We start from the raw sequence: 26,895 nt of genomic DNA, 5'->3' as shown, positions 1-26,895 counted from the left end.
CCAGTAAGAATAACCCGGGTGTGTTCCAGTGTCAGACATCTGACAAAATAAAGCGTTTATAACAAGTGCCAGCTTCTCCTTGGTCGAGGTCAACGGCGCATCTGCCACTCACTTGTCAACTCTTTTGCTTATGTTAACTGGCGCAACAATGTAAGGGACTACTAAGAAATAATGCATCAATTTGTACTTTAAAAGACATCCAGTCATTCCCCCCATACTGGCCAATAACTACCAAAGCTGCCATAAAAGAAGCAGTGATGGCCACTCCCAAGATGGCTGCCAAGGAAAACCAATGGCTAAAAGTAATTGAATATTTGTATAAATATCATTTGACTGAAATGAGCTTAGAAATTATTTGTGTTTATGTGATTAAAGTTGTTCTGTCTCAATAACCACATGCATTATATATTGAATCATTACTATCAGGGATATTTTGCATTTCAGTGCGTTGTAAAATGGCTTAAATTAAATTCTCTTTTTTTAAAACATGTATATTCGTCATCTTCAGCCGAGTTATCGTGCTCTGAGACTAGTCTCGCGAGACTCTCATCGCTATCCAACCACGAGCTAATCTCATCTGCCCGTCGACGATTGCTGAGAACAGTCGAATCCTCGGAGCTGCGCACGAATAACAAACGAACAGGAAAAGCATGCTTTTTCTTCGTATACATCCAAATAGGTTTTTTTCTTCATTCCCATCTTGTATTTGAAGCGAAGGAATCCACATTTTTTGGCGCGCTTCGTCGCGTAGCCGTTGCTAGCGGCGAGCTAGTTAGCTTCATTGCTAACAATTCGGGACGGAAAAATACAGGAAGCCGAGCTCGGCCTAAAGGCTTGCTCTTGACGCACAAACGACAATAATTCTTTACAAACAGGTATTTTCACCTTCTCCCTCCATGTTTTATTGATATTGATAAATACATCAGCTAATTTACTGTTTGAATGGTTTGTTAACGTTTTTTCACCGTCTTTCACGCAAGCACGTAACATTGCAGTCGATACGGAATTGATTATTAAATGTCGAATATCGAGCCAAATGTTGTTATATATGTGTTGGCATATATGTTATTATTTTATTTTGTAGGTAATGTTCAGTTTTAATCCCTTTTTTAAAGGTTAAATCGTCTGTTGTTTTCGTTACAACACGTGTCTTGATTGATTGTTACACGTGTAATACGTCTTTAATAAGGGCTTTTTGCCGTTTTAGCATCATATTAATGATTTTTAACTTTCAGTGCTATTGACGATGCTAGACGTCGAATTAGGTCGCTCTATAAATCTGTTTATTTACGAGTCCAATCTGTCCATTCGCTGCCAGCCTCTCAATTCAAATTGCTTGGACGCCCAGCGCCCTCAAAGTTAACATACAGGCATAACAAATGGTATTGTTAATAAGAAAAATTACAAAATATAGAAAATTATATTGGGAATGAAGCTAATAAGAAGTAAAGAGAGAAAAATAAATAAACGTGAATATGGAAAATAGATTTTAAAAAAGTATATTCAATTATTTTACAAATGCCGATTTTTTTTCTTTAAAAAATGCTAGACGTGCCGAAGAGGGAAAATTGCCGTCGTTTTTTCGCTCCATGTTCAAACGGATGCCAGTTAACTCATGATAAACGCATTTAGGGTTCTTATTTAATTTTTATAACCACATGATTGGACGTCAATTGTTGTCAGTGAAAGCCTATGAATGATTCAATGTTAGCTTGAACTGGCTTCAGGACTGAATAAGAAAGTAAGTAGTCTTTGTTTTTTCTGTGTATATAATATGTCTTGCTGTCCTAAAATGGCCACTCCTAAAGGCCTGCGGCAAGTATGTAAGAGCTTTTAAAAGGTTTGAGTGGCCTTCTAGTGGATCAAATGGTCCAGGCGTCGTGGCAACCGTTCCATAGCGACTGTTTGTTGTCTCTGGAAATTCCACCACATTGTCACGGAGGACTCGGCTACAAAATGCAAAGCTCTCCATACCTCTTATGACCCATTTAAGATATTTACATACCACTTTTTCAGACGATTCAAATACGTACACGTGAGTATTGAGCAAGGAAACTGAAAGTTTGGGTTAGTATGTTTTATTTTATATGCACTGTGTAATTTTTGGCATTTGAAGTTAGTTTTATGTGAAGCCAAATGGATAGGTTTATTAAATATTACACGTAGCTGTTAATGTCTTTTTACTGAACTTGCAACCAACAAAGTGTAGCTAGTTTTAGTTTCATTAATTCTTAAAATAGTTTTTGAAATGCAAGCAGATCGAGGAGAGTGTGCTGTCCTGGAATTTATTTCTGGGGATCCAGTGTACTTTTGTGGAGTCTTTTCTTCTTTCAAGGCCAAATTGTGGTTCATTTCTAGGGTTTTCACCATTTCTCACAGTACTTTTTCAACGTTTCAGCACAAGTCCCCGTTGGTTAAAGTGTCTGTGGAACAAAAAGCTCTCCAGGACCGCTTTGGCCACCCCTGAATTTGAACCCTAACAACAAAGTTGATCACTGGAGGTTGTCTTGGAGCCAAAAAAAAGTGTTGTGGTCTATGTGAACCAACCTGCCCCAGCCCTTTGCTATTGGACTGAATTGCATTGTATTTTGTTTTTTAAAACTGCCTATCGCTCCATTTAATTATGCAAAATTTGTGTCTACTAAACATTTCTATTTTCCTCCAAAATATCGTGGGGGTCTCTACCACCAGCCAGGCCCAAATGGATTGGATGTCTACAAGTGAAAAACTCATTGGCAGATGAAACAGTGTCGGACGTCTAGCAGTGGATGAGTTGAATTCAAACACCAAGGGGTTAAAGTTAAATTTCACACCGCTCTGGCAACATTTGCACGATACGACGGCGGCTTCCGAGCAGCACGCTGGCTTTCTTCCTCCCCTGTGCACATATTGTGTGCACAGAAGCGCCGCTCAGTCTCATTATGCAACTGGCTCACGTCCATGTGTTTGCACGCGGTTACAGCTGCTGCCGTATTTCTGAGCTCCTTAACTTTTTGGCTTTCCGGTGTCACCACCGTCATTGTTTTGGGAAGTGTGTTTGAATCCCAATTTGGTAGGCAAATAGTGAGTACAAAAGCAATTTACATTTTCATGTTTTTTTTCTCCCCCAGGTATTTTAATATCTGAAATAGGAGATAAAATGGCTCCCTACTCTCCATCCCGCTCCAACTCCAGATCTAAATCCAGGTCCAGATCTGCTTCTAGATCACAATCTAGAAGTCGCTCCCGATCAAGGTCCAGGAAACGTCGTTACAGGTAAATAAATAAAAAAGCTTTCTAACTTTATACAAGAAGTCTTGACACAATTCAATTTTTTTTATATTTAACATTTTTAAGAAAGAGTGCCATAAATTCAGTTTATTGACATTATTAGCATAAGCAACATTTTACTTCACATTTTAAATATACTTTTGACTAAAAAGTAATACATACACAATAAAACATCCCTGCAAACAAAGTTGACACTAAATCTGACTTGTCACTCAGCCATATTACAAATTTTCGCTTTTCCATTTTTTTCCCTGACACACATTTGCCTCATCACATAATTTAAAGTTTAACGTAATTTATTACTAGGAAAGAATGAGACTTTTTTTTTTTACCAAAACGTCCCATCAAATCCCAAAGTAGTTTCATATGTTTGCCTGTTCACATACAAACCAAAGCCATTTTTTTCGACCACCGGTTCGCTCACGCTGCACCTTCTCGTTTTTAGCTCCAGGTCCCGTTCCCGCTCTCGCTCCCGCACCCCCATGTCCTACCGAAACTACCCCTCCCGGGATTATCAGAACAACCGGGGCTACAACCGGGGCTACAACCGTGGCTACCGCAGGCCCTTCCACTTCCGCGGAAGAAACCGTGGCTACTACCCGCGGGGGGGCCACTATCAGAACCGGGGTGGCGGAGGCGGCGGCGGCTACGGCTACAAGTCCAACTGGCAAGGCGGCGGAGGCTGGCACGACCGCAAGCGCGACCAGGACAGCCGCTCCCACAGCCCCCGGCGAGGGCGCTCGCGTTCGCACTCGCCCAACAAGCGCTCGGCCAGCCGCTCGCACTCGCGCCACTCGGACCGCTCGTCGTCCGAGCGGTCGCAGCGCTCCAGGGCCTCCAGTTCCTCCAGGTCGCGCTCGTCCACCCCTTGTCCCCGCAACAAGGGCAAACCCAGCTCCAAGATCACAAAGGAAAAACCGGCGGAGCCTCCGGCCGAGAAGCCGCCCGAGGAAGGCAGCGTGATCGAGAAGGCCTCGGGAGGCAAATGGATCGACTACGGAGCCTCGGAGGCGGCTCAGAAGGAGGAAGCCGCGGCCGCCGACAGCTCCCCAAAGTCGGGGCAGACGGCCTCCTTTAGCGGCTTCGGCTTCTTCTCCAAGGACGACTCCAAGTCGGGAGAAAAGACGGTGATCTCGGCTGCCTTTAAAAAGTATGTCCGTCTTTCGCCTTTGGTCCCAGCTTGATGGCATTTCCTTGCTTTCTCTCCTTTTCTCAGCCAAATGTCGTTTTTCTTTCAAATATTTTAGCCTTTTGCCAAAGATCATTGGATGAGTCAACAGGTTAAAATGGAAAATGACTCCTGATTTTAAATATGACAATTGTCCTTTGATGTGCACTGAGAGGAACTTTATTCAAATTCCACGGTGTACTTAGAAAGAAGCGCATTACGTGAGTATAAAAACTGTCATCGTCTGTTCTATTTGCAACAGGGGGTGGCCCTTTTTTTTTTTCTTATTCATACCTTGTCAGATTTTCCCTTGACACATTTACATTAGTGCTGTACGATACATATCGTCATTTACATTGTGCGCTAGGTGACATTTTGAGTATTTTTCGCCAAAACAACCAATTTGGACGCCCAAGGCGTTTATTTTTTTTCTGTCTTTCTGTCAGCCGGTGGAGATGTATCACCGATTTTCCCCCGGTTCTCCATTCACGACGGTTCATCTCTCCTCAGGTTCTTGGCCGAAAACAAAAACAAAAAGCAGGCGGCTGAAAAGGAGGAAGTGTCCGACCGCGACAAGAACAGCGCCGAGCGCGAGCAAGAGAAAGGCATCAAGTCCGGAGACATCTTCAGCATCTCCGTCCCCTTCGTCGACACCAAGGACGACAAGACCCTGTCGTTCTTTAACGAAGAAGAGGAGGAATTCCTCAAGTCTCACGGTTTGAAAGACCGGGACGCCGACGAGGAGAAATCCAACGTGAGCACGCGCGACATTTTCGGGAAGTGGGGCGACGAGCCCGTCTATCCCACCTCCTACCCGTTGGTAAAGGAGAAAAGTCGCAGGGACGAGGACGCCGAGACTTTGGACAAAATGGTGGAGATGTACCAGAGTCGCAAGCACAGCAAGAAGGAGGAAAAGGCCAAGAAGAAGGAGAAGAAAGAGAAGGAGAAAGAGAAGAACAAAAGAAGCCCGTCCCCGCCGACCACATCCAAAAGCAAGGAGAGACCCCTCTTTCCGGGGGCTTTCCCAAGTCGCGAAGAGTCGCCCGTACGTCTGGCCTCATCCAGAGAGGATTTTGAGCAAAGAGTCGCCGCCATGGAAGAGATGCCGAGGTATTGCGGCTTTGTTGTCCTCCAATTTTCCCCAAAAGTCTGAGGGAAAGAAAACTCATTCTTGTGCGTTTCTTTTTTTTTTTTCAGCTCCTCCATGTCAAAGGGTCGCTTCTCGTCCAGAGATATGGTGAATCCCTCGAAAAAAGATGCAGCAGAGTTTCGTTCCATCTTCCAGAATATTCAGTCGGCTCAGCTTCGCAGCAGTCCCACTGAGCTTTTCGCTCAGCACATAGTGTCCATTGTGCACTACATCAAAGGTACAGTGATGCAACGCTACTCTTCCTTCGCCGGACCGTTGAGTTGGGGAACGGCGTGTATATTACCAGCTAAACCCTTTAAAAAGAATCAAGGTGAACAAGTTAAGGGCTACAAGCAACAAAATCATCCAGGGTTCTCAAGATATTGCAATACATATATCCTATAGCCATCCTCATGTTTTCCTTTTTCCACCCAAGAAGTCATTGTTTCCACTTTACACAGTAACCCTACCCATTGTCGTATCTATAAAATATCATAACACCCTATGATGACCAAAAGTATATTTAATGTGAAGACATTTTTTCTAAAAACACGTTTTCTTAATTCATTCCAAAGTTTTTATAGCGTTAGAAACGAATACCTGAAACTGCCTTCAATCCTCTTGTTTGCTCTACTTTGTTTCTTTCGCGCAGCTCAGCACTTCCCCTCTTCAGACATGTCTCTAAGTGAGCGCTTCGCCATGTACCAAAGAAAAGCCGCGGAGGCAGAAATAAAGCCAAGGAAGAGCCCAGAAATCCACAGGTCTGCACTGAAAACGCCACCTTTACCCAACAACGTGGTTTTCTTGAGCTCCGCTTTTCTCTTTTAGGAGAATTGATGTTTCCCCCAGTGCCTTTAAGAGGCACTCTCAACTGTTTGAGGAAATGGACGAGGCCAGCTTCAAGGTGACCAGTCGTTTCGAAACCCCCTTTCCCCCCCTCAATTTTCAGGACTCCAAACGACAGTCTTCAGCTTTGTGCTTTTCTTTCAAAGGATGCATATTTCTAAATCAAAAGAGCCCAAATGTGTTTTGTAAAAGTGCCAAGCGAGCCTGCGGCCTATGAGATATGGTTATTGATTGGGTATGTACCAATCCCGGGCAAAAGGCTAAAAGGAAGGGAATTATGATCCTGAGTCCAAGCCTGTCATGGGACGCTTTTCAATGCCCTAACCTTGTAAGTATTTTTCAATGAAAAGAAACAAATGAAGCTACCCGACTGCCGTAACCTTAAGTGATACATGCATGCCGCTGGTCTTCCTTCCATCAGTGCTTCTTCTTGATTGATGCGTTAAGAACTGCAATTACGCGTTTCCTCTTGACCAGTAGGGGGAGGCAAAACAACTTAAATGGGAGTCGAATGGCAGCGTTTGACTGACAAGTGCATTACCAAACTACCTCATGGTATCAGCAAAGGCACGCTCAAAGACAGATCGATCCGTTTGCCCGCAGGAGTCGAGCAAAAAGTTCAAAGGGGACAACATGGACCTACGCCTGGACATTGAAAGGCGCAAGAGGTTTGCCGGGAAGGAGTACCGGCGCGAGGCGGGCAGGAGTCCCGGAGGTTCCCAAGAGAGGTCCTCTGAGAAATCTGGAAAGCACCACAAGAAATCCAAGTAAGTGCCGCCTGCGTCAGGGCAACCAATGTTTCCAGGTGGGGGGGCATTCAATCTATTTGGACTGGGATTGCTCGCATTCAATGTTTTTTTTTTTCCCCCTCCCCTCTCTTGATTCTCTATTTTCAGAAAGTCCAAATGAATTGGCTGGATATTTGTATTTTGACTTGGATTGAACGCATATTTTCTGTTGCTGTCAATAACCGTTTTCAATATGAATGTCTCTTTTATTAGTCTGTTCAGACATTAACTACCACAATAAATACAAGGTGACTTGGGCTTGGTAGTGAATGAATAAATATCCACTGTGGTCACCAATTCTGCTAGGTACTATCACACATACTAGCCTCTGGTGCTCTAGTTAAAGGCTTCTGCTCTGCATTGAGCTGGTAATCCATGAAAGTTTAAAAAAAATGTTGCCTGTTTCTCATCACCGACCATGTTTATTCCTTGCACAGGAAAGGGAAGAAGAAGCGCGACCGCTCACCGTCGTCCTCTTCTTCGTCCTCCTCGCCATCCCCGTCCCCGTTCCCTTCCGCGCCGCCGCCACAGCAGCAATTCCGCGGCAAGGAGTTCAACATGGGAGACGGTCCGGAAAATTTCGAGGAGGGCTTCTCTCACTCGCGGTACCCTCAGCGTGACTACGGGGGCCACAGCGATCGAGGACACCCTCGGGAATTTGAGGGCCAGCACATGGAAAGGGGCCGAGGGCGCGGATTTGTAAGTCCCTGTTGTGGCCTTTTCGGCGAACAAAGCGAAAGGAAACGTGAACTTGCTTTTTGGGTTTCAGTTTCCGAGAATGAGAGGTCGAGGATGGAACAGGGGCAATTATCCTGGCAACAACAACAACAACAGTAATGGCAACCCTGCCAACATAAATAATCCTCAAGTGCGCCCTCCAGAGGAAGAATGGGATCCTGAGTACACGCCCAAGAGCAGGAAATACTACTTGGTAAGTCACAGTTGATATTTTTATTTATTTAAATGAAAAACAACAAATAATTCAAGTTAAATATATATAATTTTTTATGTTTTTATTTTTAGAACATGTTTTACATGTTTTTAGTGAGGAAAATTTATATATTCAGTTTCAATTCCTTTCAATGATCTAAGCTTTCTGTGCCTTTTGACTGCTCGTTTATTCACCCTAATGAGTTAATAAAAAACTATGGGAATGAACAGTAAATATTTTTCATTTTCATTTATGTACCTTTTGAACAGTTGCATTTCAAATGTTGTACTTTATTCTGGACTTACATTTATTTCATAAAAATTAAGTACTTTTAATTGTTTTTATGTTTTTTTCAATTTAAAAACAAGAAATGAAAAAAAAAAAGGTAAATATTCTCTTTGGAGTTTTTTTTTTTTTACACAAAGAAAAAGCTGGCCCCTTGAACCTTAAGTTTGACACTTGTGTTTTAGTTGGTCCGTCCACCATTTTGTGTTGCCTTTAGTATGTATCCGCCCTACTTTTTTTTTCACATTTTAGTGTGTTTGTCCTCCATTTTGTAACACATTTTGGTAAGTCTTTATCCTCCAATTTGTGCTGCATTTTTAGTTGCTCTCCGTCCTCCATTTCTTTGTCACTAATACCGGTCTCATTTTTTTCAGCACGACGACCGTGACGGCGAGAAAAATTGGGTGGACAACCGCGGGCGTGGCCGGGGGTCTTTCATGCCCCGCCGCGGCCGCTTTGTCTACCGCAAAGGGGGCAGCAGCCCCAAGTGGGCCCACGACATGTTCCAGAATGCCGAACAGCCCGAGATGGGAGATGACAACATGGAGGCGGAGCCTAAAGACAGCAAGAACGCCGACGATGGCCTCAAATCCTAAACCGGCGGTTTGTTGTCGCCGCTTGTAAAATCGTTCTATATCTAGCCACTATTTTACTCATTTAATTGTCGTAGTTTTGGTCATTTGTTCAATGAATGCATGTTTTTTTTTTAATTTGGAGGATCGTTCAATAAAAACCAGAAAAATACAAAAATATTTGTGCCTTAGGTTATAAAAAGACACTTCTCGTAAGCTTTTTTGGGTGGGGGGTCTCCAATACTTTTCGATGTTAGAACTGCATGAACTTATTTTGCTTCTCCCACGGGACCAACCGCTAGTTGCTAATTTGCTTATTTTACCCCTCCAAATTTTGAGTTTGCAACATACTGTAGCAAAAAAAAAACCCATCTGCGGTTATTGACAGCATTCATATTTTAATGTCTACCTAAATTGACTTACAATTGACGGCAAGATATGCCACAAATCCAGTCGATGTTGATTATTGGCTAAAACAATTGACAGCGCTGTGTAACACAGCCGAATGAACAATGCTTCATTTGTCTCCTACCAATCAAAAGGGATTGGGTGTCTAGTGTCTGCTGTGGCAGACAATGTTAATTAATGAAATACAATTAAGCAGTAGGATTTCTCTTTAGTTTCAGTGTTGTGGAAAAATGCCAAAGTCACTATGTGGTAAATGTAAAAAAAAAATAGTTGATTTTTAAAGCAACTCTGGATCGTCAATCCCCATCAATGGCAGACAGAGTTGAACTTTACATGTGTGAGTTTTGGGGTAAGGAAAAAAAATAAGTATCTAGTTTTACAATAGGACAAACGTAAAATTGAAAATTTCAAACTGATGTGATAACACTTCCCTGCTATTTGTTTAACGTGGAAGGAACCCTAAAATGTATCCAAGAAATTAGAATATTTGCTTAAAATATGTTTGAATAACTATTTTCGTTCCATACTGCATGTACGTGACAAATGTGCGTTTTGTTCTTCGGACGAGTATAAAGATGGCAAGTTTTCCATTGTCAAAGCGCTTTTTGTGTTTGTCTTTTAATTTTCAATAAACATCCTTTGATTTAGGAAACGGGTCGTTTGGACTGTTTGGAAACGGAATCGCGACACTGGTCGTCAGATTTAAGTCACACTTTGTCGTCCAGACAATTGCGTTTTCGGCGACAAAGCAGTTTCTTCACTTATGTTTTTATGAAAGAAAATTCGCTCCCTCACGCCATGATCCAAATAAATGCTCCTTTCATAAGGCTAAACAGACGCGCCTTATGTGGAAAGAGAAGCACGGGGCAGCAGGGTTAGTGACACTGGGAAACTAAAGAAAACAGAAAAAAACGGACTACATTCACCAGTAGTTTAAGTGTATTAAAGACAGATGTGAAGAAATATTTGAAAGTTTCTAACAGCAAACGTTCCTTACACACACTATCAAGTTGCCCCAAAATTAAGCGAACTGTTTTTGTTTTTATTTATTCCCCTTATCCACACTCTTACCTTTTCTAGGAATCCAAACTCATTATGTGGTTACATATTTACAAATAATAAGCAAAATGAATCAAGAAATGTACAAACCAAACATAGCTTTATTACGACCACACATTTGATTACACGACAGTGATGTAGATTATGGTTAATATAACCACGGAACATTCTTAAATTATTGCTCTTCCTTTCAAAATAAAAGCATGTATATGTTTATACGAACTGTAACAGACTTTGACACAGTCTTAGTTTAGTCAACAAAGGCAAGAGATTGCGTTGACTTGAAAAGCAGAAGGTAAGAATTCCATTGACAACATATGACTCATGTTCTGGTGTTCTAGTGGTAATGGACCCGCCCAATAGTTCCGGTCCCAGTGACCAAAATATCGGGCTGGCCGTTCCTCCAGATCTCCCTGACGATACGTTCCCTCTCCTCTAGTCGGCGAGCCTTCTCCAGTTCCTCCACCGAATCGAACACGTCGAAGCTCTTGAGGGTCCCGTTGGAACGCGTGCTGCGTTCGTCCGTCTGCGCCACACTCATTTTCCCGCTTTCTTCATCTGCTCCGCTCTCTTCATCCACTCGCTCCTCTTCGTCTCCGTCCCCCTCGCAAGACTCCTTCAGTTTCCGTCTTTCGGGGGACGGCGCGAGTTTGCAGATGCGGCGGCGACGGCGTGACCTGCAGGTGATTCCCCCCACCAGCAGGCACAACGCCATGAGGAGTCCGAAACAGACGCCCATCATGAAGTAGAGAGCGAAGCTCTCTGGGTTGGCTGAGAAGGCAAATTGGAAATAAAATGTGACATCAATTGAGATTTAATTTATTTTTCCTCTAATTGTGCTTGTTTTCTCTTTTCCATTTGGGAAATTGAGGTGCCAAACTCCACTATGTTCTCATCCAACCTCTTGTTTTCCCTTTTCCACCTATAGAGGAAGCTCTTTGATTCATACTTCATTCTGATTCATACTCCAGAAAATTAACTCATTTGATGTCAATGAGTTAACTCATCGATTCTCAAAGGGCCACTTGTGGTAAGGCTTCCCCTAGTGGTGTGCAAATGAGTAAGTACGTACATTTCTGTTACATTTAACTTGACAAATTTACCTTTTAATCATTCAGAATAGCTTTGTTTGACATTTAGTTTTTGGGTATTCTTTAATATATATATTTTCCCACAATGCTCAATATTACTTCAAATATTTATGTCATGTGTCATTTTTCAGTGATTTTTATGGTCTATATAGAATCTAAATTATTTCATGTAAAAAGCTACCTTGGATGCTTTTTTTTGTCTCAAAATTATTATTTTTAACATGTATTTTTGAGAAATTCTATTTTCATCATAAAACTTGTTTCAGTGAAAGTTTCTGAGGGGGCGTATATTCATTATTATTCATCCTATAGCAATCCCAGTGCCAAGTGACATTTTTCCATTCTATGTGAAAGTTTTTGAGACGGGAGTCTGATTGCTGCCGAACCTTCACATTCCAAAATGGATTGGACACCTATCGGCAACAAACGAGATAAGTATTTTTTGTTCCATCTAAGCTTACCTTTGATGTGAGCATACGTTGCCATGCTATTACTAAGCAGCTCCATGTCTTTCCTAATTGGCTCCATCTTGGTTCAGCTTCCACTTGGAACTTTCTTACATCTCCAGAATTTTCGTTATCACTGTATTCCTGTCAGATAAAAGCACACGCCAAAATTTACAACCTTCCACTCTTTGCATTCAAATAAGGAATGTCTGCTTTATGTTTGGCCTCAACTAATGGGGGTGTTTATATTTACGACACAAGTGCCCGAGGGGGCTCATTTCCAGTTTCCGGTGTGGAACAACCACACTTTAGGTCTTGTTTCACACAGGGACAGTGACATGATGGCTCTCGCATGGTTTCAGAAGTAGTGGATTTAATGGCTTTTCCCAGCAACAAATTGGGGGAATAATGTAAATACCGCCACTCATTTGTCCCACGTTTGCAGTTAAGTTCAATGTAAACATGATTTCCCAGTTCCCCACCATGCCCACGTCATTGAAATAACAGACAGAACATGGGAACTGAAACTTTGACCCTATTGCATTTTATCTCCAGGGACAGGCAAATTCTAGACATGTTGCAGTTGTTGCTATCAGGCAGCTCACTCGGTCTCTCTCCACCAATCCTGATCCTTATCCCCATGACTCTTGGCAGACCCCTGCCAACAGTCTTCTGCGGTTTTCACGACTGGGGAGACTGGTCTTGGTTTGGGAGAAATTATGGAAGTTTTGGATTTGAGTCCCAAAAGTCTTGACTTGATCGCTAAAAAGTCCAATCTCGGTCTTGACTACCAAAAATGTTTATTTTGACTCTAATCTCAGTGATACCTGATTTCAGACATGCCTGTCTTGTTTCCGTCTTAATTTAGTTTCACCGACTCGTGATTTCATGCAAGTCTTAGATTTTTTTTCTCATTCTGGAATTCGATTCCCGATTTTAAGGATATCTTGAACCTTGCTGTATCATAACATTCTGAATTATTTTACTGTAAACACCAGTCTATCCTACTCTCTTACCATAGTCACCATGAGGCCAAGTGCTACATTCATTTTATTTTGTAAGAGTAGTCTACTCCCACACCCTAGTTAGACTTGAGCTACCTGTTGATCTTTTTTAATCATCTTGCACGTCCATTACGATGAGATAATGCTTGGAGTTAGTATTTGAAAACAGGGCATACATTCAGGAAGCCATTTTGAATAGTCCGACTTCCTGACTTGGAAGGAGCGCATTCTTTACAGACCTGCGCATCATCATTAGCTTTCAAAACACATTTTTTTGTGAAAGACTGATTTAAAATTTTTTTAAAAAAAGTCTTGCAAGATAAATTCTCCTGTAACAAATTTTTGGGGTTTTCTTCTCTCATCAAGGATATTTTTACACCAAATGGCACAAGCGAGCAGTTGGCGGTACTCCAAACGGGAAGCGCTTTACACAAATCCCAGACTGAGAAAAAAAATGTGCATTTTTTTTTATTTATAGCACTTTAGCCAAACCAATGAAACAACCAAAATTCCAGTCTAACGTCTCCCCTCAACTTCTATCAGAAGCTGTTTATCTGAGCCCGTAAAACCAACTCCCACATTTCCTGCCTGGATATTTCCGTTTAAGATAAAATCCCAAAACACAGAACACAAGTTTTCCTGTTTTCATAAGCACTTAAATTACTGAGTTAAACACGAATGTGCAAATAAAATTTTGACAAAATGACTCACCTTCTACAATGAATTCCACATAAGATGTCATTGTTCCCTCGCAGAAAAAGCAGCGACAGGCAGGAAAGCGGAGATGTTTCTTCTGCAAGAGTCCCAAAAAATCCACTCCCTCATCATCCCCAGTGGGAGGACACCCGTCCACACAGGCTTCCTCCGCCCTCCCGCGTTTCCCGCGACCACATTTGACCGGGGTGAGGTGATGTGTCCTCTGGCAAAACACACCGCAGGTCTGTTCGCCGGAGAACCCGGAGGGTGGGACAGGAAATAGTTTGTCGGCCCATATGGGCAGCGGGCCCCGCTTTGGGGCTGGCGGATTAATTGAGCTCTTTGTATTTTAATGGACTTAGGGAGTGGGGAAGCTGCGGAATCCCAGAATGCATTATGGAGAGAAGCGGCGGCGCGGGTGGACAGGTGGTGTTCCATGATTCAAATTTGGGGGGAAATTGAAGAAGTGCAAAAGCAGAAGGGGCTTCATTTTAGTCTTGGAATGGAATAGTTTCAAACTTTTACTGGATACTTTTTCCAGCCAAATAAATCATCTAAATTGTTTGTGGCTAGAATTATAAAACAAAAAGACATGACTTTTTTCCCCCTTTTCCACCTAAGGGTCATTGTAAACGGTTGCCACTCCTCTTTTCCACCCCAAAAATCTGATTGCCAACATAGTGATTCTTTGTTGTTTTTACTCCTTATACCACGGGTGTCAAAGTGGCGGCCCGGGGGCCAAATCTGGCCCGCCGCATCATTTTGTGTGGCCCAGGAAAGTAAATCGTGAGTGCCGACTTTCAGTTTTAGGATCAAATTAAAATGAAGAGTATAGATGTATATTAAATTTCCTGATTTTCCCCCTTTTAAATCGATAATTGCTATTTTTTAATCCATATTTTCTTTGTTTTTAGTTCACAAATCATTTTGTAAAATCTAAAAATATATTTTTAAAAAGCCAAAATAAACATTGTTTTAGATCTATAAAAACTGCATATTCAGGGCTTTTAATCCAGTTATTTTAATTCATTTAGTAAAAAAAATCTAAATATTATATCTAAAATGGTTCGGCCCTCGTGAAATCGAGTTGACGTTAAAGCGGCCCGCGAACCAACCCGAGCCTGACACCCTTGGCTTATACCTTCAAAATAAATACATTTGGATTGTTTTCCCCCTCCCCTCTCTTATTTTCCCTTTTCCACCTAAAGAATCAGGGCGTACTTGATCCGCGTCAATGGCTTTACCTTCACAATGTAAAGATGTTTTGTTTGTCTTCCCTTGCTTTCTCTTAGGGTGCTAAAGGTGAAAGAAAACAAACATTTTTTTGTTGCTGGTTACAGAACCAGGATTATTTTTCACCACGGTAAATGAAAGTCTGTCGTTCTGGCCGAAAAACTAAACAGATCTTCCTCCTGAAAATGAAGAGTTTCTAACCATGTACTTTCGTCATGTGTGTTTCTTATTGTGCTTAGAGCACCGAGCCTGCGACAAGTTCTATTCCGAGGCGAGCGAAGCGGTGGATGCGGCGCGCCTTCCCACGTAAGCGGTCATTATGCGGCCTGTGGTCATCTGAACAATCTCAAGGTTAGTTTCGAAGTAAACAGCCAGGAGTGACGCTAGGGACATTCCCTAAAGTTGAAAATGACACGTGTGGATGTGTCACAGCTGCACTGGTGTTTTTCAGGCCTGCCCTCTTCCCGACAGCCAGTGGGAATAAAATTCCTCACATTCCCGTTCTTGATTGAGTGTCGGGAGACGGCGGTTTCCAGGAAAAATAAGGGATGAAAATATAAAAAAGGGAATAAAATTGAATGTATAATTTTACCAAGAAATGCCGTAATGTATTCAATTAGACAATTATGTATACTATCATGTGAATTTTTTTTTAGATTATGATACAACTAAAATGGATAAATATTAACTTACATTTAAATATAAATAATGATTTAGATAAAATTCAAGGAAATATTTGCTTCATGTGTTGAAGTTTGAAATCAATAGAAAAGAAACAGTTTGTTTTGTAAAAAGAACAAAATAGATAAAGGTATAAATACTGAGGAAATGTTGAAATATACTTGGAGATTGTCTAATAAATGTTTTTATTTGAAATAAAAAAATACACAAGGGACATAATATACATATATTGTAATTATTTGCATTTCTATATAAGACATTTGTAGGTAAATACGTTTCAAAGTATTCGCCCTAGATGAACACTAGAGGGCAGCGTTTATCACCTGGTATAGGCTCAATTGACCACATAGTGCGCAATAAGTACATATAAGATACATTTAATGATTTTAATTATACGTTTTATTTGCCTCCAATGGAAAATGTAACTCCTGCACTACTATTGAAGAGGATACATATTCAATCCGCTTGACTGCCAGCCCCTCCCATTAAAACGGATCGGACGTCTATCGCCGTCAATGGTTGAAAATGAGTTAAAAAAAAGTCCTACTATTCAAGTCACTAGACTCTCTTTTTGAACTCTTTCCTGCCTCCCCCTTCGCTACCAAAATTCCTAACCCGGTGAATCTTCTTGAGCTCTCCCTCTATGGTCTTCATGATGTCCACATGGTCTGGGATGTGCACGTAGCGGATGTTCCTGCCCGTGATGAAGAGATCCTGCAGCCGAACCAGGCTTCCCCGCCAGTCACGATACAGCACGTCCTCCAGGCGGACGTTCATGAAGGCGTCCACGTTGACCACGCGGCCCCGGGCCGTGCTCTCGTTCCTCAGGTCTACTGTAGTCACTTGGCCCTGAAGACCCTGCAGCAGGATCACCATGCTGTTCTCGATGATGGTGCGTTCACTGATGCTTTTGAAACCTTCGGACGTCATGCTTTTCTGCAGGATGTAGAGCTTTTAGATGCAAGAATATGATCATTAGCATCTGAAATCTTGCAGGTGAGTGACATTTGACGTCACTCTTTCTTCAATAATACGTATTTGTAAAGGGGCTAGTAGTACAACTTAAGTCGGAATAATTCAATTAAACTGACTGCTACATCAAAACGCTTTTATCAAGAAAATAAAACGTTTACCTGTTTTTAGTTTTGCGTTTTAATCCATTTGATAAAAAACACGGGAAACCTTTGCACGTATTTTGCATTTACTTCCGGATAATGCTAATTTGACGTCATTCGAAAGCGACAACGTCCTCGGAAAACAACACAGCTAAAACGCTACCTTTTGTTTTGAAATAGTAAATTATTTTTTAATGCTTTTTATTTTCCTGAACGACAATACAAAATATAATATAGTATAATAAATATATAATATAATGTTATTATATTATTTTATTATATTGTATTATATATTTATTATAATATATATTATATTATAAAATAAATAATAATAAAATTAAGTTGCTGTGGCAGGAAAAATACTTTTTTTGTTTTATTGAATCTTTAGCACAAAAAATGAAAGTTTAGTTTCAATTAAGAAATATATATTTTTTAAGAAAAGTCTTTATTTGTGTCAATTATTATCTATTTTTAGAACAGTGTCAGGTGTGTTACAATCACATTTGACTACATTGACATGAGATCATCCATCATTGCTAGCAGCTCATCCCCTTTGTCGATCTTCACATCTTCTGGCGTCTCTTGTTCTGCGAAAACTCCAGCGATTTGAGCTAGTTGAGCTGCAGAATTTTCATCCTGAAACAAAAATACAGTTAATTTTGACAAAAAAAAATCAGGAAATGTGTGCGTGTTTACCTGCAGGGGTTGAATGTTCAAAACCTCGAACGACTCCTCGGGTCCACCTGAAGCACCGCTAGCAAACAAAGTATATGCTACAAGTTAGATTTTTATTTTTGCTAGGAGTCAAACAACCACGTCACTTACTCTGCATCTTCATCTTGGGCCAAAACGAGTAAATTGAAGTGAAAGCCAGTTTCGGAACCAGGAATGTTCTGAACTTCTACTGTTCCCATCAATCGGGCCAAAAGATTGAGTTCTTCTTTAGCTAGTGGATTGCTAATGCTAGATGCCTGTAGCTTGTAAACACAAAAAAACACAGATTGATAACTAGATGGTTTTGAACTTTCTGGCGTCCAATCATCAACGGCGGTCAATAAGTTCAAGTGTTTCATGTTTGCAATATACCTCCATTTTGGGAACTTTGGATGATTCTTGATGATCGATGCAATACCTTTTTTGATAACAAAAGACAGTATTATTATTAATATGCTCATTGCGTGAAAATATGAACTATGATATTTGGTGAATGACATGTTCACGCCAAGTTTGATGACTCGCTCTCCGTGAAGGCCAAATGATGCATCCTTGATGGGGTGACAGTAATTTCCACCAGATGGGAACCGGTAGCGACGTGTTTCTCGTCCCTTATTGTCAAAATTTCTACAAAGACAAGATGGAGATGGGGTTTCTTTACAGAAGCGTATTGCTGCCACAAAAAAATAAATAACCTACAGTATCACTCCTAGTGATGACATTTTTACACAGTAGCATCATGTCAAAACAGAATTGGGATCATTTCATGTAAAAATGTAACTAACAGTGGACAATGTAAAATTGTGATAACTAACATGTACTCATAGCACTAGCCATTTATGGTACTAGCCTTTTTTTATCTGGCAGTAATATGGTTCTCTAGTTTTGGGATGTTAATTTATGGAATAGAATTATTGCCACAAACTATGAATTTGACTTAAAATATAACTAATGTTGCACCAACACCATTTTTTGTCCTTCCAATGCCACGTATTTTTTTTAAAGTCCATTTTGTTTCTCGTGATAGTAAATTACTGCATAGCCACCTGACTCTAAAATCATTTCTATTACAGCTCATTCCCTGCCACCCTGCCCCGTCAAATGGATTGGACATCTACTCACGATAAACTCATTGCCATACACAGTGAATGTTTCTGAGGTAAGAGTTTACTCATACACTTTCAACTTGTCAAATGTATCGGATGTCTCCTAGTGACAAACTCATTTCAAATCACCGTAAAAGGATGATTGATTACTTTGATGAATTGGATGCTAGTATCGGTGCAACACATTATAAAATTGAATATAAAAAATATATAAAAAAACGTGGTCACCTAATGATCCCAGGAACGTCCATTCCGTGAGGAACCGGGCCTGAGGTGGACATGACGAAACGCCCGTTAGGGTTTTGGATTCTGTTTTTCAGGAAAATGGACACCTGGTTTTTAAGAAACGTGTCAGAAATGAGATTTGACAAGACTCGATGGCCGCAGATAACGAGGAACTCACACGGATGTGCGTGTCTTGTAAGAATGCGAGCAGCGTTTGGCGGAGAAGCTGGAATTGGCCCTCGGTTAGAGACGAGTAGACCTGAATGGAAAAGAATGGGACGTTTAGAATGTTTGAGGACAGTCTCAAATGAGTGGCTGAGGTTGATGTGTACCTCGATGACTTTCCTGTGAGTTTCATCCACTTTGTTTAGAATGGCGGGAGTGTCTTTGACGTATTGGCGGATGCTGTCGATGTGATTGTAGGAGATGAGCAGCAGGTCTTTAGGACGAGGACAGTGGAAAACTTGGTACTTGAAGGCCATTAACATTAACTCGTAGAGCTGTTTACAAAAGTAGGACATAGTTAAAAATGTGCAAAAAAATCCAAAGTACAATGATTTGTCAGTACTTTTCAATTGAATATACCACAAGATTTACCTACCTTGTCCATGCTAACCGGATTGAGCTTCATAATAGAAACATGCGCTAAGCGAGTTAGCACAACTTTCATGGTTCTGTGCGAATACAGCAGCTGAGGCTTGAGGAGTTCGTCCATGAATCCTTTACTATACATGGTTCCGATGATATCGTTCATCACTGTTGACGTTAAAGCACACTCGTCGGTTTAAGCCGAGCTCGTCCGTGAATATGTGGTTGGCGTACCTCTTTTTCTGTCCTTTTCCGACCACGCCACAGCGGCTTTGAGAGAAACAACTTGCAGTAAAAAATGCGGCTTATTTGGAGGGAGAATTGGCGAACTGACCTTTGACCGAGGATTTGTCTTCGCAAGCGTTTTGAGATCGTAGACGCTGGTCTAGGATGTACAGCATCTCGCCTCCGAGGTTTATGAAAACCAGGGGGAGAGTGGTCGTGGACATTTTGACGCTCGTGGCGAATTGGACTCCGGAGAATGTTTTTGCGTAGAGGCTTGTGGGAAAAGCTAAGAGGCGACAGGTGGTCAGGAAGAGGATCAGACCTGCTCACGCTCATCCTCATTGGCTACGAGACAAACGCGGTAATATCCTCTGGATGCTTGAGCGGGACACGTGCTTAAAAAATAAAAAAAATGACAACACTAATGTTGCATTAATAATGTCAAAGTTAAAGATTTGACTTAAGACTCTGGGTTTAATCCTTTTTTCATGCATTATGATTGTTTTAACCCTTTGATGGCACTCATTGAACTTTTCAAAAAGTAAACAATCACAACCGCTAAATGCAAAAAATAAAAGGCCATGCAATAAAGTCCAAGAAAAATACTGAAGACAAAAATATTGATATAATAAACTAAAATAAGAGGTATACTCTACATATAACCTAAGGAAACTTTGCTGAGATGTTGCAATATAAATATGTTTTTCTTATTCATATTGAAGAGTGTTTGTATAAGAATTAAACTCGACAAGAAATATTGGTGTGGATTTTGTCCAAATTATATATTTTTTCCAAATAAGAACATCCACAAAGGATAAAACAGATTAAAAGTGCAATTATTACTTTTAGGTCATTAACAATAGTGCACTTGGTCCTCATTCCACTTGTATAATGACAACAAATCCATTCAATTCAATTCAAGCGGTGTCGAGGCTAAATGACGTCACAAGTGACGCGCACTGAAAGTGCAGTTCTCTTTTCTCTCGCTAGAGAGCAGAAACGAGTCAGAAGCGCTCATATCTTTCGTTTATGAAGTCAAGCAAGTCAAATCAAAGGAGTTAAATTCGCTTTCGACTTCGAAGAAGGAGCATTAATGGCGTTTCAAGTGGAGAAAAAACTGTCCCACGAGTTCGTATAGGCTACTTTTTTTGTTAGTTTTTTGCCTGAGGTAGGTCTGCTTTTTCTTTTTTTTAATGCCATGTCAAGACTGCAACCAAAACCCAGAAATTGCATTAAAACGCAACAGAAAATGATTGGACAATATTTGCATTATCTTTAAATAACTTCATTGACTGCAATAGAGTACAATTTTGTGCAGTAATATACTTAAAATATTTCATCCATTTATAGTAAAGTCAAGTTAGAAGAAGTAAATCACATCAACTTCCTGGAGGAAAGACTACATTATTATTATAATGGACGAGGAACTGCACTTTATTTATAAATGAATCATGGGCTTAATATTTTTTGATCTTGTTGACATATTAATGCACAATAGCTGGGGACGAAAGGTATTCATTGTTTTTTGTCATCAAAATGTATTTTTATTTGTTGGATCGTTTTCTTTTTCAGTTTGATTGATGAATGCATTTCATCTGGGAAAACTGGATGTCAGTGTTCATTCATTATTTTTCCATTTTGAAAAAGATTAATGCCGTCAATGGGAATGAAACAGTTATTGGCAGTACTAATTGGGTTCAACACAGTTAAAAGCTTAAATTGCTGTTAAAATGAGCTAAGAATCATTTTGCAATTAATCTATTTTTTTTTAATTCAATGAAGTCGGGCATCATCACTGAACCACGATTGTTGGTACTAAATTAGATGAATTAATCGATCATAAATTCATTTTATGACTGTTTAATTCACCTCATAGATGGATATGCGTAATTCCGCTGACTTTAGCGCAACCACAATCCAAACCAGGATCAAATTTGTTGAAAAAAAAGTCATTTTCTAGTCCCAAATGGGATGTATGCTTTAATTTGTGGTGGGAATAAAGATTGTGTTGTCATTCCCGATAGGTGGAACATGAAGAGGCCGCACCATCGAAAGGGATGTCGTTAAATTTCCTATCAGCGGAGTTGGCTGCCTACTAAATCAGAGCGCAATCCAAGCAGATGGGTCTGGTGGTGCGTTTCTCCCTGCGACGCCATGGAACGCGACCCCTCTAAACTGGACTACTTCTGCAAACTGGGCTATCCCGAGGCGCAGGTCCAAGCCGGACTGGAGAAATACGGTCCCGACACGGACAAGGTTCTGGCGGAGCTGGTTCGGATGAACGCGGACGCCAGGACCGAGTGGGCGCCCGTCACCACCGTGTCGGTGCTGATCACCAACCCCCCCCGGAGCGCCGAGACCACCGTGACGATGCCGACGGCTGAGAGGAGCGAGAAGGGCGGCGGGGTTGAAGATGCTCTCAGGCCCGTCGTCATCGATGGGAGTAACGTGGCCATGAGGTGACAACGTCGTCATTTTTATTTCAAAACTAGTATCTATACAAATACATACCTGTCAACCTCTGCCGATAACTGCCCTTATAAATGATTATGATTCCCCTTACAAACCCCCCAAAAACCTTACAAACACCGTACGACTCGTACGAGTCGTACGGTGTTTGTAAGGTTTTTGGGGGGTTTGTAAGGGGAATCATAATCATTTATAAGGGCAGTTATCGGCAGAGGTTGACAGGTATGCAAATAGGACTTTTTGCATTCAAATATTTGAAAATACATGTACTAGCATTAATATTCATGTGTTATAGCAAATGGGAAAGCTAGTGCTCATTTTCTAAACTCTTATTAGCCAGTGTTACATCAGAAAATGTTTGTTTTAAGAGGAGAAAAGGTCTTTGAATGTAGGTAGCTTTATTTAAATCATTAGTTGACATTGACGGGGATAGGAAATGAAGTTGATTGGATGCTTATATGCAATATACATGAAAACAATTACAGCAGTTTCATCTTATTTTGATTAAAATGATAACAGAAAATTATGAAATTGATTTTGTCAAAAGTTTTCACATGTTAGGCTTTTATAATTTGTTTAAATATTTTTGGTTTTCTTATAAAAATGTAGCTTCTTTAGTTTGAAAATGTGACGAAGTGAGATTATGTTCTTAATCTAGCAGTCAAACAATAGTGCAAAACAGCCTTAAAAGAATAACATTTCACAGCCTTCTAAAAATTATTCAATTTTATTAGAAACTAGGCAGGATTTTTCAACTCATTTAAAAAACACGGATATTAGTATAGAAAAAAAACTTTAATTCATACATAAAACCCGTTTTCATTTTCGATACTGCATCCTAAAATTAGTCAAAACAGCAATAAAACGATAATTGAAGCGAACGCACTGTGTGTAATTAAATATGTCAACTAAATTCCCATCAGAAAATAACCATTGTGCAATCTTCCACCGTTTCCGTACAAGAGTTTAATTAGAAAATTCACAAGAGTTCAGCTTTTAATTTGCATATACACAACCTCAATAATGATGACTGCATGCTTGCCTGTTTGACCTTTTAATGGTTTTAGCCTATTGAATTTTTGGCACACGTGTGTGTGTGTTTGTGTGTGTGTGTGTGTGTCAGGCATGCCTGTGCACATCAGAGATTTGTATCTTGAATATGCAAATTCAAGCTCAGATTCACCAAAAACCAGCCTGACGGCATTTTACTGTCTCGTCTGCCTTCTAAAATGTCATTTTTGGCAATACCGGCTTTAACTTATTTTTTTCAGCCAATAACATCTATTTTAAAATCATACTTCTTGCCAATATGATTAATAATAACCCATTTTGTTATAATAGGGTTTAAGTCAGGGGGTGGATGTTAGCCATATTATGAGAATCTAAAATAACATTTATGTTGCAGTATGGGTAAAAGGTTAGCTTGCGGGAAGTCATTTTCCCAGTAATTGTAGTGTCTTCATTTTCAATTGTTGTTTTGGATAGGGTTTAGGTCAGGTGGTTGACACTACATAAATATAAAAAAACAGATTTTTTTTGTTCATATTTTGAAACTGGTCACCACTTAGACACAAAATGGAGTATGCCCTAACCAATCGCTATTTGGTGTTCCAATTTTTTTTATTTTTTTTTCTCTCTTCAGCCACGGGAACAAGGAAATATTCTCTTGCAAGGGAATACAGTTAGCCGTGGACTTCTTCTTGGATCGAGGCCACGCAAGCATCACCGTTTTTGTTCCCTCCTGGCGGAAAGAGCAACCCAGACCCGACGTACCAATTTCAGGTAAAAAACATTGTCACATCATTTTTGGATCAGAGGCTGAACAAACCAGTTGTTGTTCTGCGGGTATTGACATACCTGTCAACCTCTGCCGATAACTGCCCTTATAAATGATTATGATTCCCCTTACAAACCCCCCAAAACCCTTACAAACACCGTACGACTCGTACGAGTCGTACGGTGTTTGTAAGGTTTTTGGGGGGTTTGTAAGGGGAATCATAATCATTTATAAGGGCAGTTATCGGCAGAGGTTGACAGGTATGTATTGAGTACTTTCTTGGAAATTGATTTACAAGCTGATTCACCTTGTCATTTGCTTCGTGTTGGCCACAGATCAGAACATTTTGGACGTTTTGGAAAAGAAGAAGTTCCTGACGTTCACGCCGTCACGCTGGGTGGACAGAAAGCGGGTGGTGTGCAACGACGACATGTTCATCGTGCAGCTAGCCTTCGAAACCGGCGGCGTCATCGTCTCCAACGACATGTACCGCGACCTGCAAGTGGACAAGCCCGAGTGGAAGCGGTGTATCAACGAGAGGCTGCTTATGTACTCCTTCGTTAATGACAGGTAGTAAACAAAAGTGCTTAGCGTATTATACTTAAAAACTAAGACTATTATTTCCCCATTTCCAGGTTTATGGTTCCCTGTGATCCGCTGGGCCGAGACGGCCCAAACTTGGAGAACTTCTTGCGTTGGTTTCCCAAGACGACCAAAAAAACGCCCTGTCCTTACGGTGAGTAGATTTCCAAAGTCAAAGTTTTACTTACCGTATTTCTCGCTCAAATAAACGATAACTGAATCCAGGGTACGGCTCATATGTGCACAAATTAGACTTGAAATGCACGAAACTGCAAGGTGACAAAGAACAAACGTCATAATGCAAAACAATAACGGTCATTTATTTCAAAATTGAGAAAAGATAAACAGATAAAACGCTAAACAAAATTAATTTTGACGTTTATGTATGAAATTCATGACAAAAATTAACCGTATTATGCATAAAACGTGTAAAAACTCACTTATTGTGCCTGACATTGCTCGCTCAGGGCGCCACCATAACAAACCAGACCGCTACGGTCACACTTCCTGGTTGTACTGCTCACATGACTTCCTTTTTGAATTTGTCTACGTGCAACAACACCCTTTGGGAATGTGCAATCCAGCAATCGATTTATACAATATCTTAGAAATACCACGTGCGATAATTTTCCCTTCAAAGTGACACATTTGTACTCCCTATTAAAAGCATGAACAAATTTTGTGTAAAATTGTGAATCGGGGGCCGTCTTATACGAGAGAAATTGTAAAATTCAACCATTTTACGGCAATTTTAACTTACGGCTTATACGTGAAGGCGGCTAATATGCGAGAAAATACGGTTTGTCCACCATTTTGAAACCAACACTCCACTTGTATTCATTTACCAGGGAAAAAATGCACCTTTGGCCTGAAATGTAAATTCTTCCACCCCGAGCGAGCAAAGCAGCCCAACTGCCTGCTGGCCGACGAACTTCGAGGGAAAGCCAAGCTCTCATTCGCTAATCCCAAATCCTCCAAAAGTCTGGTCGAAAACCTGGTCCAGGCAGAAGAAGGAGTGAGGAAATTGTCTCTCGGACTCGAGAAAAGCTCCTCGAAGAAAGACAAAGTGAATCAGTGCTCCAACCAGAAGAAGAGGAACAGTTTGACATCTTCAGATCACGGCTCTCATAAACAACTAGATTCTGGCATGGGGTCTATGGAAATTCCATCCACGGACCCTAACAGCTTCACACAAACATCTAGTGGTTTTCGTTCCAGTCTGCATTGCCATCCCCGGAGCGCACCGCCGTGTTTCTGCCGTCCGCAGGACTCTGCGTTTTTTAGAACTTCTCAAGACTGTTCCGGCCACAACCCCAGGCGACTAGAGCGACCCGGCGCCGAAACGGCCTACCGGGAGAAGCGAAAGGCGGCACGTACGAAGTTGCTAGCCACCTTCAGCGCTAAAGTGGTGGACGCCGTCATGGACATGTACCCCCAACTGGTAGACCCCGTCAAGTTGGCGCAGAAAATTTGGCTGGAGAGTCACAATAAGATGTAAAAACTTTGTTTGGGGACGCAAAATTGCAGTTCACCACGTAAAAACAAGCAAAAGGTCAAGATGGGAGCGCTAACCAATGGAATAAGTTGCTAAAGCCCAACCCATGTGAGACTTAATTTTAGTTGTTTGGCTGGTCTGACGTAGAAGTTATTTTTTGCGCAAGAAAATGGGACCTACACTGCTGCATTATATGCAAATATTGCACGGAAGGAGGTTCTTCCTGTCTGCGTGTGTGCACAAGTAAAAATATTTTGTTCTTGTCTTCATAGATAATGGGTGAGACTTGCATTTTTATTATACTTCGATTTATGCCATGATATATTTTTTTAAAATAACAAAGACTTATGGAAGGGATTTGCAAAACAAGTTGAACTTGTTAAACTGTTTTTGGCAATGGGGTTGATGCAAATGTCTATTGTGCTTTAAAGAACTCGCATTATTGTGCAATTGCATTTTTATGGTTTCTTAGGGAATTGGGCTTGTTGCTCAACATACTGTAAACTACTGTTTATTGTTTTGTTTTGTGTTTTTTCATGTTGAATTAGGTCATGGATTATTTTGTCAATGTCTCCACCTGCTGGATGATTGTGTTACAACAGGAAGGCGAGGCTGCGGCGGAAACACTACAGTATTATAGTACATATATGAATCATTAAAAAGACAATGAATGACACTGTACAAATGTTTGTCTCAACTCATGTTTGTTCACTCCATTTTTTATGAAATGTCAACATTGGCAAGGCAACTTTTCAGACTTCCATAAGCATTTTTCCTTAAAGTATACAATGCAATGCTAACATTAGTCAACAAGGTCCATGACAGCGTCTAAATACATTTTGGCAAGTTTCTATATGTGAGTATTTGGCGTATGTATAAATTCCTAACATTTTAACACTTAACTTAATTATTGCAGATGAAATTAAAAGGAAATATCATGGCTTTTCGGGGCTAAATAGGGACTTCCGGGCAAGTTGTTTTGGTTGGAGAAA

At 40.8% G+C, this 26,895-nt stretch overlaps 7 protein-coding genes across 12 annotated transcripts in view; 3 read left to right on the top strand and 4 right to left on the bottom strand.

The window, feature by feature from the left end:
• The first annotated feature begins 541 nt into the window (after positions 1–541).
• On the top strand, positions 542–10,049 carry thrap3b (thyroid hormone receptor associated protein 3b). The gene is made up of 11 exons (XM_077591043.1): positions 542–875; positions 3,111–3,255; positions 3,716–4,420; positions 4,949–5,548; positions 5,636–5,805; positions 6,220–6,328; positions 6,396–6,471; positions 7,017–7,180; positions 7,639–7,900; positions 7,971–8,132; positions 8,792–10,049. Exons 2-11 carry the CDS (start codon positions 3,140–3,142, stop codon positions 9,011–9,013), a joined length of 2,586 nt encoding a protein of 861 aa, XP_077447169.1. The 5' UTR covers positions 542–875; positions 3,111–3,139; the 3' UTR covers positions 9,014–10,049.
• LOC144067368 (uncharacterized) overlaps positions 2,652–26,895 on the bottom strand; it is a 155,556-nt gene continuing 131,312 nt past the window's right edge. Inside the window, exon 14 of the mRNA XM_077591071.1 lies at positions 2,652–2,663. The gene's annotated coding sequence lies outside the window, so the exon portion shown is untranslated. The remainder of the gene's footprint in view (positions 2,664–26,895) is intronic.
• eva1bb (eva-1 homolog Bb (C. elegans)) lies at positions 10,540–13,940 on the bottom strand. Its single transcript, XM_077591069.1, has 3 exons — positions 13,709–13,940; positions 12,009–12,137; positions 10,540–11,227 (listed from the first exon to the last, which is right to left on the bottom strand). Exons 2-3 carry the CDS (start codon positions 12,073–12,075, stop codon positions 10,794–10,796), a joined length of 501 nt encoding a protein of 166 aa, XP_077447195.1. The 5' UTR covers positions 12,076–12,137; positions 13,709–13,940; the 3' UTR covers positions 10,540–10,793.
• Positions 13,196–15,807, top strand: LOC144067371 (uncharacterized). 2 transcript variants are annotated; one of them, XM_077591078.1, is made up of 5 exons: positions 13,196–13,935; positions 14,056–14,119; positions 14,986–15,056; positions 15,166–15,277; positions 15,378–15,807. In XM_077591078.1, exons 1-4 carry the CDS (start codon positions 13,782–13,784, stop codon positions 15,234–15,236), a joined length of 360 nt encoding a protein of 119 aa, XP_077447204.1. In that variant the 5' UTR covers positions 13,196–13,781; the 3' UTR covers positions 15,237–15,277; positions 15,378–15,807. The 2 variants fall into 2 exon arrangements, with proteins under 2 accessions (XP_077447204.1, XP_077447205.1); XM_077591079.1 differs by having other exon boundaries at positions 15,359–15,807.
• lsm10 (LSM10, U7 small nuclear RNA associated) lies at positions 15,774–16,851 on the bottom strand. Of its 2 annotated transcripts, none has more exons than XM_077591076.1 (2): positions 16,741–16,851; positions 15,774–16,558 (listed from the first exon to the last, which is right to left on the bottom strand). In XM_077591076.1, the coding sequence occupies exon 2, from the start codon at positions 16,535–16,537 to the stop codon at positions 16,166–16,168; it is 372 nt and encodes a 123-aa protein (XP_077447202.1). In that variant the 5' UTR covers positions 16,538–16,558; positions 16,741–16,851; the 3' UTR covers positions 15,774–16,165. The 2 variants fall into 2 exon arrangements, with proteins under 2 accessions (XP_077447202.1, XP_077447203.1); XM_077591077.1 differs by having other exon boundaries at positions 15,774–16,543; positions 16,741–16,846.
• zc3h12ab (zinc finger CCCH-type containing 12Ab) lies at positions 16,254–26,364 on the top strand. Of its 4 annotated transcripts, none has more exons than XM_077591058.1 (7): positions 16,254–16,499; positions 18,510–18,595; positions 21,601–22,039; positions 23,692–23,831; positions 24,162–24,396; positions 24,462–24,562; positions 25,257–26,364. In XM_077591058.1, the coding sequence occupies exons 3-7, from the start codon at positions 21,735–21,737 to the stop codon at positions 25,904–25,906; spliced, it is 1,431 nt and encodes a 476-aa protein (XP_077447184.1). In that variant the 5' UTR covers positions 16,254–16,499; positions 18,510–18,595; positions 21,601–21,734; the 3' UTR covers positions 25,907–26,364. The 4 variants fall into 4 exon arrangements, with proteins under 4 accessions (XP_077447184.1, XP_077447185.1, XP_077447183.1 ...); XM_077591059.1 differs by having other exon boundaries at positions 16,254–16,603; XM_077591057.1 differs by lacking the exons at positions 16,254–16,499; positions 18,510–18,595 and adding an exon at positions 20,613–20,752 and having other exon boundaries at positions 21,605–22,039.
• oscp1a (organic solute carrier partner 1a) lies at positions 17,145–19,910 on the bottom strand. The gene is made up of 11 exons (XM_077591065.1): positions 19,690–19,910; positions 19,590–19,625; positions 19,369–19,523; positions 19,100–19,267; positions 18,946–19,026; positions 18,771–18,874; positions 17,935–18,063; positions 17,809–17,854; positions 17,548–17,699; positions 17,419–17,476; positions 17,145–17,358 (listed from the first exon to the last, which is right to left on the bottom strand). Exons 1-11 carry the CDS (start codon positions 19,802–19,804, stop codon positions 17,230–17,232), a joined length of 1,173 nt encoding a protein of 390 aa, XP_077447191.1. The 5' UTR covers positions 19,805–19,910; the 3' UTR covers positions 17,145–17,229.

Source organism: Stigmatopora argus, chromosome 21, assembly GCF_051989625.1.
Source record: "Stigmatopora argus isolate UIUO_Sarg chromosome 21, RoL_Sarg_1.0, whole genome shotgun sequence".
Classification (NCBI taxonomy): Eukaryota; Metazoa; Chordata; class Actinopteri; order Syngnathiformes; family Syngnathidae; genus Stigmatopora; species Stigmatopora argus.
Note: the sequence above shows the minus strand (reverse complement) of the source record. Positions and strands in the feature narration are given on the sequence as shown.